Below are 20,406 nucleotides of genomic sequence, written 5' to 3'. Positions count from 1 at the left end.
GTCTAAATGCATGAAAACTTAATAAGCAATCAAAGTAATATTTCATATGGCTTAAGGGAAAGTTAGAATATTTAATGAAAAGTATGGGAACAAGAGGATGACCAACTGGAAAAAGATTCAATCAGATCCACACTTGACCCTATACACCAGAGTACCCTAGAATAAAATATAATGAATCAGAGTTCTAAAAATGGTAAAATGAAGCCATAAGATAGAAGGAAATATGTAAATTCCTTTAAACTTGGGAATGAGGAAAGTGTATGACTGGGATCAAGAAAACAGAAAAAAAATGATCAAGTATATATAGGGAAACTAGGTAACAAAGCAAAAAGAATTACCATAATTAAGTCAAAAGACAAGTGACAAACTATAGTATTTGCAACTCATATCTCATAAGGTTAATCTTTAGAACACACAAAGTGATTATAAACATGAAGAGGAAAAAGATCAAAACCAAAGAGAAAAATGAGCAAAAGTTATGAGCAGGATATTCACAGAAAAGGAAAGTCACTTTTTTTTTTTTTTTTTTTTTGACAGGCAGAGTGGACAGTGAGAGAGAGAGACAGAGAGAAAGGTCTTCCTTTGCCGTTGGTTCACCCTCCAATGGCCGCCGCGGCCGGCGCACCACACTGATCCGATGGCAGGAGCCAGGAGCCAGGTGCTTTTCCTGGTCTCCCATGGGGTGCAGGGCCCAAGCACCTGGGCCATCCTCCACTGCACTCCCTGGCCACAGCAGAGAGCTGGCCTGGAAGAGGGGCACCCGGGACAGAATCTGGCGCCCCAACCAGGACTAGAACCCGGTGTGCCGGCGCCGCTAGGCGGAGGATTAGCCTAGTGAGCCGCGGCGCCGGCTGGAAAGTCACCTTTAAAACTTGAAAGATTACTGAATCTCATTCATCAGAAGACAAATTAAGAGTATCTTGGGGCCAGCATTGTGGCATAGTGGGTAAAGCCACCACCTGCAATGCATGGCATCCCATATGGCTGCCAATTTGAGTCCCGGCTGCTCCACTTCTGATCTAGTTCTCTGTCATGGCCTGAGAAGTGACATGGCAGTAGAAGATGGCCGAAGTCCTTGGGCCACTGCACCCATGTTGGAGTCCCAGAAGAAGCTCCTGGCTCCTGGCTTTGGATCAGCCCAGCTCTGCCATCAGCCATTTGGGGAGTGAACCAACAGATGAAAGACCCCTCTCTCTCTCTCCCTTTGTCTAATTCTACCTCTCAAGTAAATAAACGTATTTTTAAAAACTATTTTCAGCTACCACTGTCCCACCTATCTGATCTGTAGCTTCTGCTGTGTAGAAACAGATCCTCTTAGATTCTACTAGTCTCTACTTTACAGGATCCGCAGAAGGGAATTTGGCAAATATAACAAAATTACATATGCATTCACTGTACGTGTGATTACACTAATAGGAAGCTAATCTAAAATGCACTTTCGTAAAATCAAAACAACACATGCAAAGGTTTCACAGTACATTCAGAAGAGCAAATGAATAATAATAAAAAAAAAAAAAACTCAAGGGTTCATCAACACAGGACTGACTGAAAAGACCACAAAGCGTCCACTAGTCAGTAGAAAAGAATGAGGGAATCTCTATGTACTGATGTGAGATGTAAGAATATATTGTATTTTTTTTTTTTTTTTTTTGACAGGCAGAGTGGACAGTGAGAAAGAGAGACAGAGAGAAAGGTCTTCCTTTGCCGTTGGTTCACCCTCCAACGGCTGCCGCGGCCTGTGCACCGCGCTGATCCGAAGCCAGGAGCCAGGTGATTCTACTCCTCTCCCATGGGGTGCAGGGCCCAAGCACTTGGGCCATCCTCCACTGCACTCCCTGGCCACAGCAGAGAGCTGGCCTAGAAGAGGGGCAACCGGGACAGAATCCGGCACCCCGACCGGGACTAGAACCCGGTGTGCCGGCGCCGCAGGCGGAGGATTAGCCTAGTGAGCCGTGGCGCCGGCCAGAATATATTAAGTTTTAAAAGGTAGGGTACATGGGGCCAGCGCTGTGGTGCACTGGGTTAAAGCCCCAGCCTGCAGCACCGGCATTTCATATGGGCACCGGTTCAAGTCCCGGCTGCTCCTCTTTTTTTTTTTTTTTTTTTTTTTTGACAGGCAGAGTGGACAGTGAGAGAGAGAGACAGAGAGAAAGGTCTTCCTTTGCCGTTGGTTTACCCTCCAATGGCCGCCGCGGACGGCGCACTGCGGCCAGCGCACTGCGCTGATCCGATGGCAGGAGCCAGGAGCCAGGTGCTTTTCCTGGTCTCCCATGGGGTGCAGGGCCCAAGCACCTGGGCCATCCTCCACTGCACTCCCTGGTCACAGCAGAGGGCTGGCCTGGAAGAGGGGTAACCAGTACAGAATCCGGCGCCCCGACCGGGACTAGAACCCGGTGTGCCGGCGCCGCTAGGCGGATTAGCCTAGTGAGCCGTGGCGCCGGCCCCGGCTGCTCCTCTTCTGATCCAGCTCTCTGCTATGGCCTGGGAAAGCAGTAGAAGATGGCCCAATTCCTTGGGCCCCTATACCCATGAGGGAGACCCGAAGAGGCTCCTGGCTCCTGGCCTTGGATCAGCTCAGCTCTGGCCTTTGCAGTCATTTGGGGAGTGAAACAGCAGAATGGAAGTCCTCTCTCTGTAACTCTTTTTTTTTTTTTTTTTTAATTTTTTGACAGGCAGAGTGGACAGTGAGAGAGAGAGACAGAGAGAAAGGTCTTCCTTTGCCGTTGGTTCACCCTCCAATGGCCGCCGCGGCCGGCGCGCTGCGGCCAGCGCACCGCGCTGATCCTATGGCAGGAGCCAGGAGCCAGGTGCTTTTCCTGGTCTCCCATGGGGTGCAGGGCCCAAGCACCTGGGCCATCCTCCACTGCACTCCCTGGCCACAGCAGAGAGCTGGCCTGGAAGAGGGGCAACCGGGACAGAATCCGGCGTCCCGACCGGGACTAGAACCCAGTGTGCCGGTGCTGCTAGGCGAAGGATTAGCCTAGTGAGCCGCGGCGCCGGCTGTAACTCTTTCAAATAAATAAATGTTACAAAAAAAAAAAAGTAAGGTACAGTGGAGCCTGCACTGTAGTTTACCCAGTAAAGCCACCGTCAGCAGCACTGGCATCCCATGTGAGCTCTATTTCAAGCCCTGGCTGTACCACTCCAATCCAGCTCCCTGCTTATGCACCTGGGAGAGCAGTGGAAGATGGCCCAAGTACTTGGGTCCCCGCACCTATGTGGGAGACCTGAAAGAAGCTCCTGGCTTCGGATCAGCCCAGCTCTGGATGTTGAGGCCATTTAGGGAGTAAACCAGCAGATGGAAGATCTCTCTCTGTATCTCTCTCCAACTCTTTCATATAAAAAAATAAGTAAAAAAGTAAGGTACAGAATAGTATATATAGGATGGTAAGTGCTATTTTTAAAGGGGGGAAAGAAATACATAGGGATAGCTTACTATCTGTACAAAAAGAAAAGTGGAAAGATAAACCAGAAACCACCAATTACTGTTTCTTTCTTTTATTATTATTATTTGACAGACAGAGTGGACAGTGAGAGAGACAGACAGAGAGAAAGGTCTTCCTTTGCCGTTGGTTCACCGCGCTGCTCTGAAGGCAGGAGCCAGGTGCTTCTCCTGGTCCCCCATGGGGTGCAGGGCCCAAACACTTGGGCCATCCTCCACTGCACTCCCGGGCCACAGCAGAGAGCTGGCCTGGAAGAGGGGCAACCGGGACAGAATCTGGCGCCCGGTCCGCGACTAGAACCCAGTGTGCCGGCGCTGCAAGGTAGAGGATTAGCCTATTGAGCCACGGCGCCGGCCCAATAACTGTTTCTTACATGGATGGGGTAAGGAGATACAGATGGAAATAAGACTTGAGTATACATTTTATACAAACTTTTACTTTGTATCATATATTTCATACAGTCAAAAAATAAATTAGAAGGGGAAAAATACTACATATCCCCAATGGAAAGAAAATGCAAATAAATGAACCTAAGATACGTCAAATGGTATTAGAAGCACAATGAAAAAGAATTATTACATGTCACTTCTTTCTTTCTTAAGATTTATTTATTAGTTTGAAAGTCAGAGATAGAAAGAGAAAGGGAGACACAGAGAGACAGAGAGAGATCTTTCAGCTGCTGGTGCACTTCTCAGAAAGCCATAATGGCCAAGGCTGGGACAGGCTGAAGGCAGGACCCAGGAGCTTCATTTGGGTTTTCCACGTGGGTGGCAGGGACCTAAACTCTTGGGCCATACTCTGATGCTTTTCCCAGGACATTAGCAGGGAGCTGGGTTGGAACTGAACAGCCAGGGCACAGATTAGTGCCCATATGGGATGCTGGCATGGCAGGCAGTGGTTTTACCTGCTATACCACAATGTCAGCCTCCTATGTAACTAAATTTTAAACAGTAGTAATAGTTATATTCTGACTGGAACATATTCAAAGGTCAAAAACAAGTTCCAAAATATCTCAAATTTCATTCGATAGTTTTATTAACTGATTTTTAAAAAATTCCTGAAGATAAAGCTAATAAATTAAATGTATTACTGTAACTATAGTTAAAATATTCAATGTATAAAAGTACAATATATAAATGTAAAAAAAAGGAAGAAAACCCTACTGAAAATATGTGAATGAACTCAACTGACTCAGGCAAGGATCATCAGTAGGTACTAAAAACGTTAAGAAATTTTTGAGGAGTGGGGTACTGTTGTTTTTCCTAGTCTGCAATTTCATTTTACACAATGTCAGCTACCCACCATCAACGTGGTCCAAAAATATTAAACAGAAGATCTCAGAAATAAAAAATACACAAGTTTTAAATCATATACCATTCTGAATAGTCTGAAAAAATCACCTCTCCAAATCCAGCTCTGTCCTGACAGGATAGAAATCTTCTCCCCTAGTTCAGAGCACCCACACTGACACTACCAGCCTGTTAGTCACTCAACAGCTATCACAGCCACTATATCCTCCACTAACACAGAATCACGGTGTTTGTGTACAAGTAGTATGTCTTTACTCTTTAACTGCTTTAAAGCATTGGAATACTGATGGTGGCAATTCAGGCCAAAGAGAAGCTGTAAAGTGCTTCCTTTAAGTGAAAAGGTGGAAGTTCTTAACTTAATAAAGAAAGAAAATAAGCTATAAGCCAGAACGTCAGGGTCTAAGGTAAAACCAAACCTACTACCTGCGAAATTGTGATGATAGAAAAAGAAATTTAAGCTGTTTTTGCTGTCACACCTCAACCAGAAAATCATGACACCAATGTGTGATTAACTGCCTAGTTAAAATGCAAAAGGCATTAACTAGATGTATGTATTCTCCAAAGGATACACAAAGGATGCTTTTAGAAGTTGCCCAAGTATAGCCCTACAGATTTGCTAAATGCAAAGAGAAATAATCACATTTCCCATCAGAAGCAGTGGCACATGGGGTGGGTGCTTCTCACAGTCTGACACTGTGGGGGATACCAACATGACATATCAAACGGGAGCTGAGTCCCAGCTCCAAGTCCAATTCCAGCTTCTTTCTAATGCACATTCAGGAGGTAGCAGATGATGTCTCAAGTTAGTTTGACCTGCCACCCACACAGGAGACCTGGATTGAGTTCCCAGCTCCTGGCTTCAGCCTGGCTTAGTAACGGTATTTGCAGGTATTTGGGGAGTGAACCAAATACCTGTTTGTCTCTCCCTGCCATTCAAGTAATTAAAAATAATTAGTTAAAAAAAGAAATAGTGAAAAAAGATGATAGGCACCCGCTGCTCTTGGGCAGAAAGCATTTTTTTTATTTGACAAGTAGAGTTATAGACAGTGAGAGAGAGAGAGACAGAGAGAAAAGTCTTTCTTCCGTTGGTTCCTTCCCCAAATGACCGCCACGGCTGGCGCTAGGCCGATCCGAAGCCAGGAGCCAGGTGCTTCTTCCTGGTCTCCCATGCGGGTGCAGGGCCCAAGCACTTGGGCCATCCTCCACTGCCTTCCCAGGCCACAGCAGAAAGCTGGACTGGAAGAGGAGCAACCGGCACCAGAACCCGGCACCCATATGGGATGCTGGCACCACAGGCGGAGGATTAACCAAGTGAGCCATGGCGCTGGCACCTTGGGCAGAAAGCATTTTGATATTCCTATTTGGAGAGGTATAGTAGTCCATATGTGCATATAAATACACACACAGAGCAAATGAGAATAATATACAAACTAGTGATTTCCTTTGGCAGTACAAATTCTATTAACTCTATAGCCCTAACAATTCTTAGTTTGTCTTTTGTTCACTTCAAAGTGTTGCTGAAAATCTAGTCTTTAGACCATTTCCTTCCAGTAAATGATATCTGAAAATTTAAATCTAAGAAAAGAGTCATTTTTTTCCTACTCATTTTAAAGTTTCTTCTCTAATATGATGCCGTCCTAATGTAACAATCCCACAGATGGGAAGGCTTCCAGACTAAAATAAAGTTACTGAGTCATCAGATAATTTTAGAACAAGGAAAATGAATCAATTTTAGGCACTTATTTAAAAAATACATTTCTATAACTGTTTTCCCATGCTAACAACAAAAACCAGAAGTGCTACATGTTGTTTATTTTTAAAATCTGCTCTGGCTCCTTTTTGGTCTGATGAAAACTAAAAAAGGGTTAAAATTTTTATTAGGCTTAATTTAAGTAAATTCTAAAAATATTTTTTTTTTAGAAAGAAAGACAAAAGCAGCATGTTTCTATGGAAAGAGCCCTGGGTAAGACTGCTAAAAGCCTTAGATCTTGTTCACACACTCTCCCTTAAGATCCACTCACTATTTTAAATGTTAGGATTTCAGTTTCTTCAAGCATAAGATACTACTACTACTTATCCTCATTGGACCACTGTGAAAATTACATAAAATTTAGAAGAAAAGTGGCTAACAAAATAATGATCACAGTAGGATTTCAATTAATCATAGCTATTATTACTTTTTAATGCCATGAATTTTAAAAAAATTTATTTAAGTTATCCAAGTTTCAGATATTTCATAGATACAGAGTCAGGAACACAGTGACACTTCCCCTCACCAACTCTCCACCCACACTCCAACCCTTCCTTCTCCTCCTCCTCCTCCCTCTCACAAATTTTCAAAAGGGGAAGATTTTGTTAAATTATAAGAGGTAAAATGAACAGCGTTCTAAGTGCTCTCAGACAATAAAAAGTTCTAATTTTTCACACTCCACCTCTACTTTCCCATTTCTTAATCCCCTGCCCACCACCACCACACACATAAGGAGAAAAATCAAAGATTACTATGAGAGATTTCCTACTTTCCTCCCAGCTTCCACATAGACACTTCTGCTTTTACTAAGAAAATACTAACAATTCAGTTCAGAGTTTCCTTTGGAATTCTAACAAAGTTGTCTGGTCTGTTAATATGTGTTTCAGGTATGTTTTTGCATAATTCACCATGCCAAGTCATATTCAGCCAACTAATGAAAATTAAGTAAAATGGGCAAGAATAACAAACTATATTAGAGTACTTAAAAGTCAAGAATATAATTATTTCCATGAAGAGATATATTATTCTAGATTCAACCCAAAAAGTAATATTCCCATAAACCGAGGCAGTCTTTGAATCCAATATTAGATGTAAAGGAAAAGGCAGTATCAGGAGAATTTTATTTATATTCATAAAAATAAGATTAAAACAAACAACTCAGAGAATCTGTTTTTCATAAAAATTTTAATACAATTAATTTCTATTTATCATCCCTTACTATACAAATTTTTAAGAACTGATCTCCTTAAATTTTCAAATTAATGTCTCTAACCGTCAGTGTTCTTCTGGTTTCATGAATCAGTTTTCTTCAGCAGAAGTTCCATAGTTCCCTCTCAGAAATAACAGAACGTACTTTACATCTGACAACTATTCCCACCATGCTATATAGTTTCCTATTTAGTGTCACAATAGCACTATGACAGAGATTCTATTATTGCTGCAAAGTGGACTAAATTGAGACTTAAGTTGAAAGAACTTGCTCAAAGTCACAAACTAGTCACTGGCAAGATCCATATACTCTGTGGCCGGCGCCGCGGCTCACTAGGCTAATCCTCCGCCTTGCGGCGCCGGCAAACCGGGTTCTAGTCCCGGTCCGGGTGCCGGATTCTGTCCTGGTTGCCCCTCTTCCAGGCCAGCTCTCTGCTGTGGCCAGGGAGTGCAGTGGAGGATGGCCCAAGTGCTTGGGCCCTGCACCCCATGGGAGACCAGGAGAAGCACCTGGCTCCTGACTTCGGATCAGCGTGGTGTGCCGGCTACAGCACACCAGCCGCGGCGGCCACTGGAGGGTAAACCAACGGCAAAGGAAGACCTTTCTCTCTGTCTCTCTCTCTCACTGTCCACTCTGCCTGTCAAAAAAAAAAAAAAAAGAAAAAAAAAAAAAAAAAAAAGAGAGAGATCCATATACTCTGACTCCAAATCTAAGTTCTAAATGATGACTCCATGCTAACTCTCTATTCCTGCCACACTGAAAAACTGGCAGAACAGTGCTGGGGGATCTGATTTATTTTCTGACTCTTATGAGAACACACCCACCTGGGCTAACACAGATACACAGCAATAAAAGTTTGTATTGCACTGGAAAAGTGTATTCCATAAATTTATATACATTATAGTTTTGTTTAACTGAAAATTAAAGTTGCATGTAACTAATCAAAAAAATAGTTGTTGAGAACCACTATATTCTAAGTGTTTTTAAATCAGTGAACAAAATAGACTAGGAATCTTGCCTTAGCAGAGGTTTAAAATACAGAAAACAGATAATAAATAATATAAAAATAAGTATAGGGGCTTGTGCTGCGGCAGTGTGTTAAAATCCTGGCCTGCAGTGCCGGTATCCCATATGGGCACCACTTTGAGTCTCAGCTGCTCCACTTCCCATCCAGCCCCCTGCTAATGTACCTGGGAAAGCAGCAGCACCCACGTGGGAGACCCTGAAAAAGCTCCCAGCTCCTGGATTTGCATCGGTTCAGGTCCTGTCATTGCAGCTATTTGGGGAGTGAACCAGCAGATGCAAGACCTCTCTCTTTAACTCTTTCAAATAAATAAAATAAAATTTTATTAAAAAAAAAGTAAGTCTATTACATGGTACATAATGTATTACCAAAAGATAAAAGCCTGGTTAAAAAATTTATGTATCATCTGGGGGAGTACAAGGAATTTGCATTACCAATCCCTGATTTAATATCTAATATTGTAGTAATAATGTACATAGTTAATATTACAATATTAAATAGAAATTAAATAGAACAATCAGGATAAAATGTTGAAAAGCAAATCAGAGCAAAGACTTAGAAGTGGGTGAAGAGCTGGCTGAATGAGATTGAGTACTACAAGTGGGATGTAGGAGAAAAATGAGTATTCCAGGTACAAAGAACCAGTAACAGCAAAGTCCTTAAGAGTGTGGTTACAGCAGAGTGTGCAACCAAGAAGAGAATAAGGGAGATATTACATTATGAAATAGTAAGCAGCAGATCAGGCAGGGTGTGGTAAGCTACCATATGAACTTTGGTTTTTAATGAAGAGAACAAAATTATAGGGAGTTGAAACCAGAAAAATGATGTGATCTGACCTTAACCTGCTATGCTGACACAGATGAGAAGAAGGAAATGGCAAAAACAGTGAGAGAGTAAAGAGGCTACTGCAATAATCCAGGTGAAAAATGATGCTTTAGAGGAGTGTTATCATAATCTAGGTGGTGAGAAGCAATCACAATTTGCAGATGATTCAAAGGTAAACAGGACTGGGGCCAGTGCTTGAGCCCGGTTCAAATCCTGACTGCTCCACTTCCAACCCTGCTCCCTACTAATGTGCCTAAGAAAGCAGTGGGAAAATGGCCCAAGTTGGGCCTCTGCCAGTCATGTGGGAGACCAGGATGAAGTTCTAGGCTCCTGACTTTGGCCTGGCCCTTACCCAGCCGTTGTGGTCATTTGGGAAGTGAACCAGCAGATGCAAGACCTCCCTCTCCGTAACTCTGCCTTTCAAATAAATAAGAAAATCTTAAAAAGAAAAGAAAAAAGTAACTAGGATTTCCTATCAGACTGATATGGAATATGACAAATAAATGAACAAAATTCTTAATCTAGGCAACCAGCAGAACTGAGATAGTTCAAGGAGGTAAGGGAAAGCACTTTGGCAAGGGAATGAGATGAGACTCTTGGACACATTAAATGTGAAATACCTTGAAAGCTCAGTGATGGGGATGGAGTATTTAAGCAGAAGGGAATGACAACCTGTATCAAATGCTGCTGAGGATCTAATCTAAGAGGAGGACTTAGATTAGCAATTTAGGTCATGAAAAAACAGGGCAGCAAGCGGTGGGACAACTGGGGTCTAAGAAAAGCGAAAAGAACAGAAGAGGTATTTCAACAGCTGTCCACTACAGGAAATACAGACGAAGTTTTACTTTAACCAAATTACTGTTAGACTTGGGTGGGGTTGGGGAAATAATAGAGAAATAGAAAAATGTGACTCATCACCAGTAAGAATTCACAGTTAAAGATTTCTAATGTAGCTATACTGTGATGGTACTCAAGGATGTAAAAGTAAACCTGCCCATAAAAGAACAAATAGAAAATCTCAGGGGAAAATGAACTTTAAAAACTGTATGTATATTCTAGAAACAAAAACAGTATTTTTTAAAGATTTATTTATTTAAAAATCAGAGTTACAGGGGGAGAGGGAGAGATAAGAACCACCCACTGGTTCACTCCCAAGATGACCACAACAGCTAGAGCTGAGCCAGGCCTAAGCCAGGATCTTCTTCTAGGTTGCCCATTTGGGTGGCAGGGGCCTAAACACTTGGGCCATCTTCTAAGACATTTCCCAGGCCATTAGCAAGGAGCTGGATTGGAGATGGAACAGCTGGGACACGAACTGGCTCCCACAAGGGATGCCAGCAGCACAAGTGATGGCTTTACTCTGCCACAATGCTGGAACCCCCAAAAAGTTTTTTAAAAAAATTCAGTGAATGTGTGTAAAAGCATATTCGATATGACCAAGAAAGGGTCACTGAACTTCATGATAAGTTAACAGAAAGTGTCATCTGAAAAAACACACACACACACAAAAAACCACAACTGGTAGAACCTCAGATTTGTGGGATACTAACAAAGGTCAAAATATGTGTAATTGGGTCAGGTTTGTGGTGCAGTAGGTTAAACCACTGCCTATGATGCCAGCATCCCATATGGAAGCCAGTTCAAGTCCCAGCTGCTTCACTTTCTGTCCAGCTCCCTAATGTGTCTGAGAAAGCAGTGTAAGATGATCCAAATCCCTGGGCTCCTGTACTCATGTGGCAGACCCAGATGAAGTTCCCAGCTCCTGGCTTCAGTCTTGCCCAATGCTGACTGTGCAGCCATGTGGGAGAGTGAACCAGTTTCTCTTCTTCCTCTTTTCTGTTACTCTGCCTTTCAAATACATAAATCTTAAAAAAAAAAAAAAAAAAAGTATAACTGGAATCCTATACAAAAAGACATGGGCAGGAAAGAAAGTTGAAAAAATAATGAGCCAAATAATTTGATTAAAAAAGAATAAACATAAATTTAAAAATTTAAGAATCCCAACAGGATAAATGGAAAATATACACGTAGATGCATCAGATAAAGAAAACCAAGGATTAAAGAAAAAATCTGGGGGAAGCATTTGGCCTAACTTAAAGGTAAGATGCCCACATCCTATACTGGGGTACTTGGGTTCAAATCCTGGTTCTCCATCTGATTCCAGGTTCTTGCTATTGCAGACCCTGGGAGGCAGCAGGTGCCACCTCTGTGGGAGATCTGGATTGAGCTCCTGACTCCCAGGCTTCTGTTTAGTCCAGCCCTTGTTGCAGGCATTTGGGGAGTGAACCAGCAGATAACTGCTTTCTCTCTTTCTCTTAAATAAATATATACATAAGAAATAACCTTAAAAGCAGGCACAGAAAAATGACACGCTACATAAGGAAGAACAACAAAAACAACAAAAGAAAGAAGAAGTCTATGAGAGGACACCTTTAAAGTGCTTGAGAAAATACAGTCAACCCGAAATCCTGTACCCTGAAAATAACCTACTGGAAGGAAATTAAAATACAGACATTTTCACACAAAGGCAGCCAGGAGAATATGTCTTTAGCAGATCTGCCTTAAAAGAAATGCTAAAAGAAGTTCTACAGACAGAAGGCAAATGAGTTTAAACGGGAATCTAGATATTCAGAAATAAAGAGCAATAAGAATTAGAAATAAGTGGGTAAATATAAAAAGATAATTTTCCTTTTAATATACTGAAATATACATACACAAGATGGTTTAAAAAGTTAATTGATAGCTTAATGATAAACCACTCTCAGAGGTGATTTTTCCTTCCTTATTCCCCCATCTTTATGTACAGAAAAGTATAGTACCTGCTTTAGTTTCAGAAAGAAGTTTTCAGTAGTACTACGTTTGCTGAAGGGCCAGAATAATCTTTCATTGGGTGAGCAAACTCGAACTTTTGTCTCTAAGAGAAATCGAACAGGTTCCTGTACTTCTGTTATTACCAAATCAACAGCTGTGGTCATAAATAGCACTTTATCTAGAGAGAGGAGGAAGAAGCAAATAAAAAATGTGGAAATATATTTGCTCATACAATTAACATAAAAGTGATTACTTTTATTACACATTTAAGATATTTTAGGATAAATCATCAATTAATTTAAAAAGAAACAGAAAAAAATTACTATTTTTAAAACAATTTTTTTCTGTTCAGAATTCCTGGATAGACACTAGAAGTGGAATTGGTAAATGACAATAACATATACTTTAATAAACATACTGTCAAGATTGTTTTGCAAAAATAGTATATGTGTTTTTAAGCCTCCCTTGCCAACAATGGGAATTCTCAACTTTTAAACTTGGTTAATAATAGTATCTTATAGTTTTGAACTGTTTATATCTTTCTATCTACAGGGTTATAAGTAACAAAAAAACTGTGAGGGAAAATAAATGTTCAACAGAGGCACTCAACAACAAAAACCATTGCATTTTCAGGATGGAATATTATGCAACCATTAAACATCATTCAAGAAGAGGGTCTTAAAAAAATAGTCTACAAATAGAATATCTGAAAGCTACATAAGAAATTGTTAACAGCGATTCCCTTTGGGGAGGAGCTTGGGGGGAATGTGGCAGACTCTTTTCCCTATAAATCCTTTGAATTTTTAATCTTATGTACATGGAGTAGCTCTAAAAAATAAGATCTAGTTCATAATATATACACACATACATAAACAGAAAGAAAAGGAAGAAAAGGAAAAAATTAGGAGATGGAGGAAATAGTATACCAAATAATACTTTGTTTATATGACAAATTTAATAATAAACTCAAGAACTAGTCAAATTCTTTGCTTTCTTCAGATTTAAGAAAACACCCGATGCTAGTCAAGGAATGGTCCTAAGGTTTGGATCTTCTTAAGACTAAATTCCTGTTCAGGGGCTGGTACAGCAAGTTAACTTGCTGCTTGCCACTCCAGCATCCCATATTGGGAGTGCCAGTTTGAGTACTGGCTAATCCGCTTTCAATCCAGCTTCCTGCTAATGTTTCTGGGAAAGTAGCAGATGACAGTCCAAGTGCCTGGGCCCCTGCCATCCATGTGGGAGGCCCTGATGGGAGTTCCAGGCTCCTGGTTCCAGCCTGGCCCAGCCCTGGGTGTTATGGTCATTTGGGGAGTGAATCAGTGAACGGAAGATCTCTTTGTCTCTCTCTGCCTTTTGAAAACAAAACAAAACAAAACAAAACAGAACAGAAAATAAAATTATTAAAATATAAATGAATAAAAATAAAATTTCTGTTCACATGAGCAACCTATATCACCTTTAGGAGTTTCTTCGTTTACAGCTTGAAAATGCGGGGATTTTGGATTCCAGCTCCCAGTAATAACATAGGACTTTCCATCTGAGCTTTTGCCCATAGACTCCTAAAGAAAAGAGTAAAAATAAGTCTTAATGCCAAAGTGAGTGAACAACAGTTATATATCACTTGTTAAAAAAGCAGGAGTCGCAAAAATATGAAATATGAAAGAGGGTGAAATTTTTATTTTTGAAGATAAGAAAGCATGTGAATAATTACAAGATTACAGATGTTCCAACTATTTATATATATGTTCCTGAAAAGTTAAATACAAAGTAAATGCTTGTACATCCTATCAAATTACACAAACTCTAAGGAAATTCACTACCTAAATTTTACGTTGAATTCTTCTGTTAAATGAATAATTAAGTTTTGCGTTAAATGAAAAATCAAGGTTTCCAGGGGAAATGCTGTGGTACATTCACTCAGGGTACAACTTGGGAGGATGACACACTATATTGGAGTGCCAGTTCAAGTCCCAGCTACTCCACATTCTGATCCAGCTTCACATTAATGGTCTGCAAGGTAGTGATCATGGACTAAGTACCTGGGTTCCTGCCAGCCTTGTGGGAGCCCCAGACTGAGTTTTGGGCTCCTGGCTTTAGTCTAGCCCAGCCCTGACTGCTGCATGCATTTGGGGAGTGAACCAGCAGATGGAAGATTGCTCTCTGTCTTGTCCTCTGTCACTCTGCCTTTCAAATAAAGAAATGAACCTTAAATATCTAAAAACTTACACACATAATAGCAATAATCCAAACACCTCCTATCATCCGTAAAGCACGTGACACTCTGAAAAGACTTCTCTGATAACTTCTTTTCATGATTTTCATATCGATGTTATTCAATATATAAACAAGAATTATTACACTAATCGACAGTCAAGAAACCAAGACTGAGATACTTATCCAAGGTCAGACTTGTAAATATCAAGCCATGAATAAGAAAATTGCATCTTGGTAAATTGCTTTACAGCTTTCAACAACACCTTGATAAATGTCTTAACACGAGATTCAGACGAGATGAAGACAAACAGCCTTCACTGAAGGAGTAGCCTATAACCTCCAGTAAGAAAAAATCCTTACCAAATCTAACAAGTGCATATCACTATTCCGTACATCTTTTCCTGGGCTAAGGAGAAGACCAAAACACCTGCAAAACAAGAACTGACATAAATTTGGAAAAAAAGAGCAGACAAAAAAATGTTAAAATTAGGTCACTTTAAAAAACAAGTCTTACTGGTAGAAAAAGACATGTACTAAAATTATCTATGAATTAGTATGGCCAAAATCATAATCCTCACTTCTTTAACTGAAATAAGCACACTCTGTTTGCATGTTACCTCATAGCTAAGTTAGTGTATTAACTGAAGACTAATCTGAACTATTCCACAGTGAGGATGGAGTCATTTCAATAAGCAAAAGAAATCCCTAAGAAAATGGTTACTTTCAATTTTCTTTTTTTAACAAAGTTTCTGCCTACTCTACTAGATTAATAAAAAACCCAAATTTATATTCAAGCTGAACTTACTAAAAATGCTTACCTTTCAATGGCAAGTTCTTTGTTAGTTGTTTGTTGCACATAGATGACAATCTTCTTATCAATTCCTTGGCGCAGTTTAAAGCATTGCCTGTCCTTATCTTTGGGAACAGCACTGCAGACCAACATGATTCATTAATTTTGCAAAGTATTTGCTTTTCACATACTAAGACCATTTTTAAAAAACAAAAACCTTGGGGGCCAGCACTGTGGAGCAGCAAGTTAACGCCCTGGCCTGAAGCACCTGCATCCCATATGGGCTGGCGCCGGTTCAAGTCCCGGTTGCGCCTCTTCTGGTCCAGCTCACTGTTATGGCCTGGGAAAGCAGTAGAAGATGGCCCAAGTGCTTGGGCACTGGCACCCATGTGGGAGACCCAGGAGAAGCTCTTGGCTCCTGGCTTCAGATTGGCACAGCTCTGGCTGTTGCAGCCATCTGGGGAGTGAACTAGCGGATGGAGGACCTCTCTCTCTGCCTCCTTCTCTCTGTGTGTAACTCTGACTTTCAAATAAATAAATAAATCTTAAAAAAAAAAAAAAACCCTCAAATCTGATTCTTTCCTTTGCCTGGTTTTTAAAAAATAAGATAAAAAAGTGACTTTCCTAAAATGCTATCAATGTCACTGTAAGTAATCCACCAAATAATTTATAAATTTAGAAAAACCACTTCTGTGCTCCCTAAAATGTGGATTAATTTTCTCTTTTTATTAGCTGTGATTATTAAATTACATATTTTTAAAGCATTCAGCATACAGGACTAAAAAAACATTTTCTTTACTTTGTATTTGGTCACTGTTTCTTACCAAAAAATTATCATTGTCTGAAATTGTTTGAATATATTTAATCATAGATCCTTTGAGCTTCAGATAGGTGTCTTTAAGACTTATTTATTGGAAAGGTAGAGTTAGAGAGAGGAAGAGACAGGGGCAAAAAGAGAGTCAGATCTTCATTCCATTGGTTCATTCTCCAAAAGGCTCCACTGGCTAGGGCCGGGCTAGTCGAAGGCCAGGAGACAAGAGCTTCACACAGGTCTCCTACATGGATGCAGCAGTCCAAGCACTTGGGCCATCCTCCACTGGTTTCACAGGCACATTATTAGGGAGCTGGGTCAGAAGTGGAGAAGCCAGGACTCCAGCTACAGCCCTAGCCCCAAACAGATGTCTTTAAAATAAACAAATGGAGATGAGGAAGATATGGCCAATGATAAGCTACTGCCTAATATTCCTTAAGCAGTGGTAACCTGATTATACCCTGCCATTGTAATTATTAAAAAAATAATGACAGTCTCCTGCACATCACTTTCTCTAGCCCCTTTGTTCTTAAAGGCTACACATTTGTCTCTGGCAATCAGCAAATGTGAATTGTACTGGGATCTCATTTACCTACAGCTTTTTAACACAATGGTGCTGAAGCCATCTGTGAATGGTCAGATGAAGCTCAGAGTACCCACTCAAATTAAAAAGTGGCTCTGAAGAAATACTATTGGCCTGAAGATCTGCACTGACAGGATAACCAACTCAAGAATATTTGATAACAGCTTAGAAAATCAAATAATCTTTGCAAAGGAGTCTAGAATTAATGATCATGTTCAAAGAAAACTAAGAAAACTTTCGCCTACCAAATTACAGATTTTTTACCCTTGTAGGAGATGAATGGACCTCAATTTTTAACTGTCAACAGATATACTGCTCCCCATGTACTGTGGATGTGAAGTATAATGCTGTATGTCATAATGTATACTCTCATCTCTCTGCAATGTAAAACCATGGACACACCAAGTTGTCTCTGGAGCCTCAAATCTGAAGGGATGAATTAACAGAAAGCAGAGTGTAATCAATGGAATTCACCACACTGAATGTCAAGGGACCTAGATTATATTAATGGCACTATAACTATGTCATAGAATGATTCCAAGCAGGGAATTTAGCATTTAATTTCTATTATATAAATTAAGAAATTGAGATCCAGGCTTAATTTCTCTAGGTTTTTTCTCACTTATAAAATAAGCATACTATCAGGCCGGCGCCGCGGCTCAATAGGCTAATCCTCTGCCTTGCGGTGCCAGCACATGGGGTTCTAGTCCTGGTCAGGGCGCCGGATTCTGTCCCGGTTGCCCCTCTTCCAGGCCAGCTCTCTGTTGTGGCCAGGGAGTGCAGTGGAGGATGGCCCAAGTCCTTGGGCCCTGCACCCCATGGGAGACCAGGAGAAGCACCTGGCTCCTGCCATCGGATCAGTGTGGTGCGCCAGCCGCAGCGCGCCTGCCGTGGTGGCCACTAGAGGGTGAACCAACGGCAAAGGAAGACCTTTCTCTCTGTTTCTCTCTCTCTCACTGTCCACTCTGCCTGTCAAAAAAAAAAAAAAAAAAAAAAAAAAAAAAAAAAAAGCATGCTATCAATTACTCTGTATGATGGAATTATTTGTGGGATCACCTAAGAGAAAAGTGCTTGGGATTAGCATTGTGGCAGAGTTGGTTAAGCTGCTGCCTGCTACACTGGCATCTTATGTGGAAGCTGGTTCAAGTCCTGACTGCTCTAGTTCTGATAGAGCTCCCTGCTAATATACCTGGGAAGGCAGTGAAAGATGGCCCAACTGCCTGGGCCACTGCCACCCACAGGGGAGACCCAAATGGAGTTCCTGGCTCGTGACTTCAGCTGACTCAATACTGGCTGTTGCAACTATTTGGGAAATAAACCAGTGGAAGAATGATCTCTCTCTCTATGTAACTCTGCCTTTCAAACTAAATCTTAAAAAAAAAAAAAAGAGAGAGAGAGAGAGAGAGAGAGAGAGAAGAAGTGCTTGGAAAGGCATCTCCCTAAGGCCTAAAATAAAAAACAGGTTTTTCATTATAATTATGTGAAAATTATACTTTTTCAGGCATAAGAAGAGTTTAAGTCTTCTCATTGCTATTAATGTTATGGTAAAACCCTAAGAAATCTTTTTTTTTTTTTTTTTTTTTTTGACAGGCAGAGTTAGACAATGAGAGAGAGAGAGAGAGAGAGAGAGAGACAGAGAGAAAGGTCTTCCTTCCGTTGGTTCACCCCTCAAACGGCCACTACAGCCAGCGTGTTGCACCGATCCGAAGCCAGGAGCCAGGTGCTTCTTCCTGGTCTCCCATGCGGGTGCAGGGCCCAAGCACTTGGGCCATCCTCCACTGCACTCCCGGGCCACAGCAGAGAGCTGGACTGGAAGAGGAGCAACCGGGACAGAATCCGGTGCCCCAACCGGGACTAGAACCTGGAGTACTGGCGCTGCAGGCAGAGGATTAGCCTAGTGAGCCACGGTGTCGGCCCGTAAGAAATCTTGTAATGTGCTTAACTATTTGTACATACATCTCTTGGCTGGGTGATAAGTCATGTAAATATACCATTATATCTTAGAAATTAAATGTTGAATGGAATGGAGTGACTAATTTTTAAATTTTTCTAACATATAAAGGGTAAAGGAGAACATTTGTTTATAATTCTTCGGACACTGTAATGATTATTTCTGTAGACAAACTTTTATACACCTTACAGAATTACTGGATACAAGGAATTTCATTTGGCAGGTTCAAAAATGACAAAGTCATATTTCTCATTGATTTCATCAACAGATTAAGATAACTCCATGGTTTAGGGATTGGTGCGGTGGCATAGTGGGATAAACTGCCACCTGCAGCACCGGCATCCCATTTGGGCACTAGTTTGAGTGCCAGCTGCTCCACTTCAGATCCAACTCCTGACTAATGCATCTGGGAAAACAGGAAATGATGGCCCAAGTGCTTGAGCCCTTGCACCCAGGAAGCTCCTGGCTCTTGACTTTGGTGTGGCCTAGCCTGGGCTGTTGCAACCATTTGCAGAGTAAACCAGCAGATGGAAGACTTCTGATTCTGCATCTCCCTCTTTGTTACTTGGCCTTTCAAATAAATAAATAAATCTTTAACAAAAGGAAAAAGTTAACTCCATGGTATTATAATCTAAAAATACAGGGCCAGTGTTGTGGTGAAACGGGTTAAGCGGCGGCAACAGAATGCCAGTTCTAGTTCTGTTTGCACCACTTACAATCCAGCTTCTTTCTAATGAGTCTGAATAGGCAGCACATAATGGCCAAAGTATTTGGGCCCTTGCCACCCACGTGAGAGACCTGGATGGAGTTCTTGGCTCCTGGCTTTGGCCTGGCCCAGCCCTGGCTGTTGAGTTCATTTGGGGCGTGAACCAGTGGATCGAAGATATATCTGTGTCTCTTCCTCTGTCTGATGCTCTACTTTTCAAACAGATAAATAAATCTTTAAAAATAAAAACACATTCAATTAAATCACAAAGCCAAAAAGAGAACAAAGCCTTTAACAAATGTGAAAAGCAAATAGTATTTTTTCTAACAGTATCTTCTTGGTATAGAGATAAACAGGGATGTTTATGAATATGCCGATCTCAAAAGAGACAGCAGTTATCCCAGTGCTTCTCTTCAAGGAAAGTTTTATCTTTTTTATTCGTAATTGGAATTTACAGGTAGGAAGCAAATAAACATCTTCAATATAGGAAAAAAACACAGCTTAAAGAAAATATTTTGTTTCCTTTTGAGATTACTTATCTGAAAGGCAGAGTATGGGATGGGGGGGTGAGAGAGTGACACATGGAGAGAGAACGAGAGAGACAGAGAGATCTTCCATCTGCTGGTTCACTCCTTTAGTGGCTGCAAGGGCTAGGGCTGGTACCAGCATAAGTCAGAAGCTCAAAACTCCATCTGGTTGTCCACGTGGGAAGCGGGTGCCCGAGCATTCCAGCCATCTTCCACTGGTTTCCCAGGCACACTAGTGACGAACTGGAAAGGAAGCTGAACAGCGAGGACTCGAACTGGCACTTCCCCTACAGGCTCTGTACCACAACACCAGTCCTGACAACCGTGTTTCTTTCTTTTTTCTTTCTTTTTTTTTTTTTTTTATTTTATTTTTTGACAGGCAGAGTGGACAATGAGAGAGAGACAGAGAGAAAGGTCTTCCTTTTGCCGTTGGTTCACCCTCCAATGGCCG

General features: G+C 41.3%; 1 protein-coding gene across 18 annotated transcripts in view; it reads right to left on the bottom strand.

The window, feature by feature from the left end:
• RABGAP1 (RAB GTPase activating protein 1) overlaps window positions 1–20,406 on the bottom strand; it is a 190,091-nt gene that overhangs the window by 105,802 nt on the left and 63,883 nt on the right. For 13 of the 18 annotated variants that reach the window (XM_008273353.5, XM_089302284.1, XM_089302268.1 and 10 more), the window contains 4 exons: window positions 15,406–15,516; window positions 14,948–15,014; window positions 13,830–13,932; window positions 12,382–12,551 (listed from right to left, as the gene is read on the bottom strand). In XM_008273353.5, the coding sequence (XP_008271575.1) occupies window positions 12,382–12,551; window positions 13,830–13,932; window positions 14,948–15,014; window positions 15,406–15,516 (451 nt within the window). The remainder of the gene's footprint in view (window positions 1–12,381; window positions 12,552–13,829; window positions 13,933–14,947; window positions 15,015–15,405; window positions 15,517–20,406) is intronic. The other 5 variants (XM_070056593.2, XM_070056596.2, XM_070056601.2 and 2 more) reach the window with 1 other exon arrangement.

Source organism: Oryctolagus cuniculus, chromosome 1, assembly GCF_051225735.1.
Source record: "Oryctolagus cuniculus isolate XC-2025 breed Fujian yellow rabbit chromosome 1, ASM5122573v1, whole genome shotgun sequence".
NCBI classification, from domain to species: domain Eukaryota; kingdom Metazoa; phylum Chordata; class Mammalia; order Lagomorpha; family Leporidae; genus Oryctolagus; species Oryctolagus cuniculus.
The sequence above is the reverse complement of the archived record's forward strand: the minus strand, read 5'-3'. Positions and strand labels throughout refer to the sequence as shown.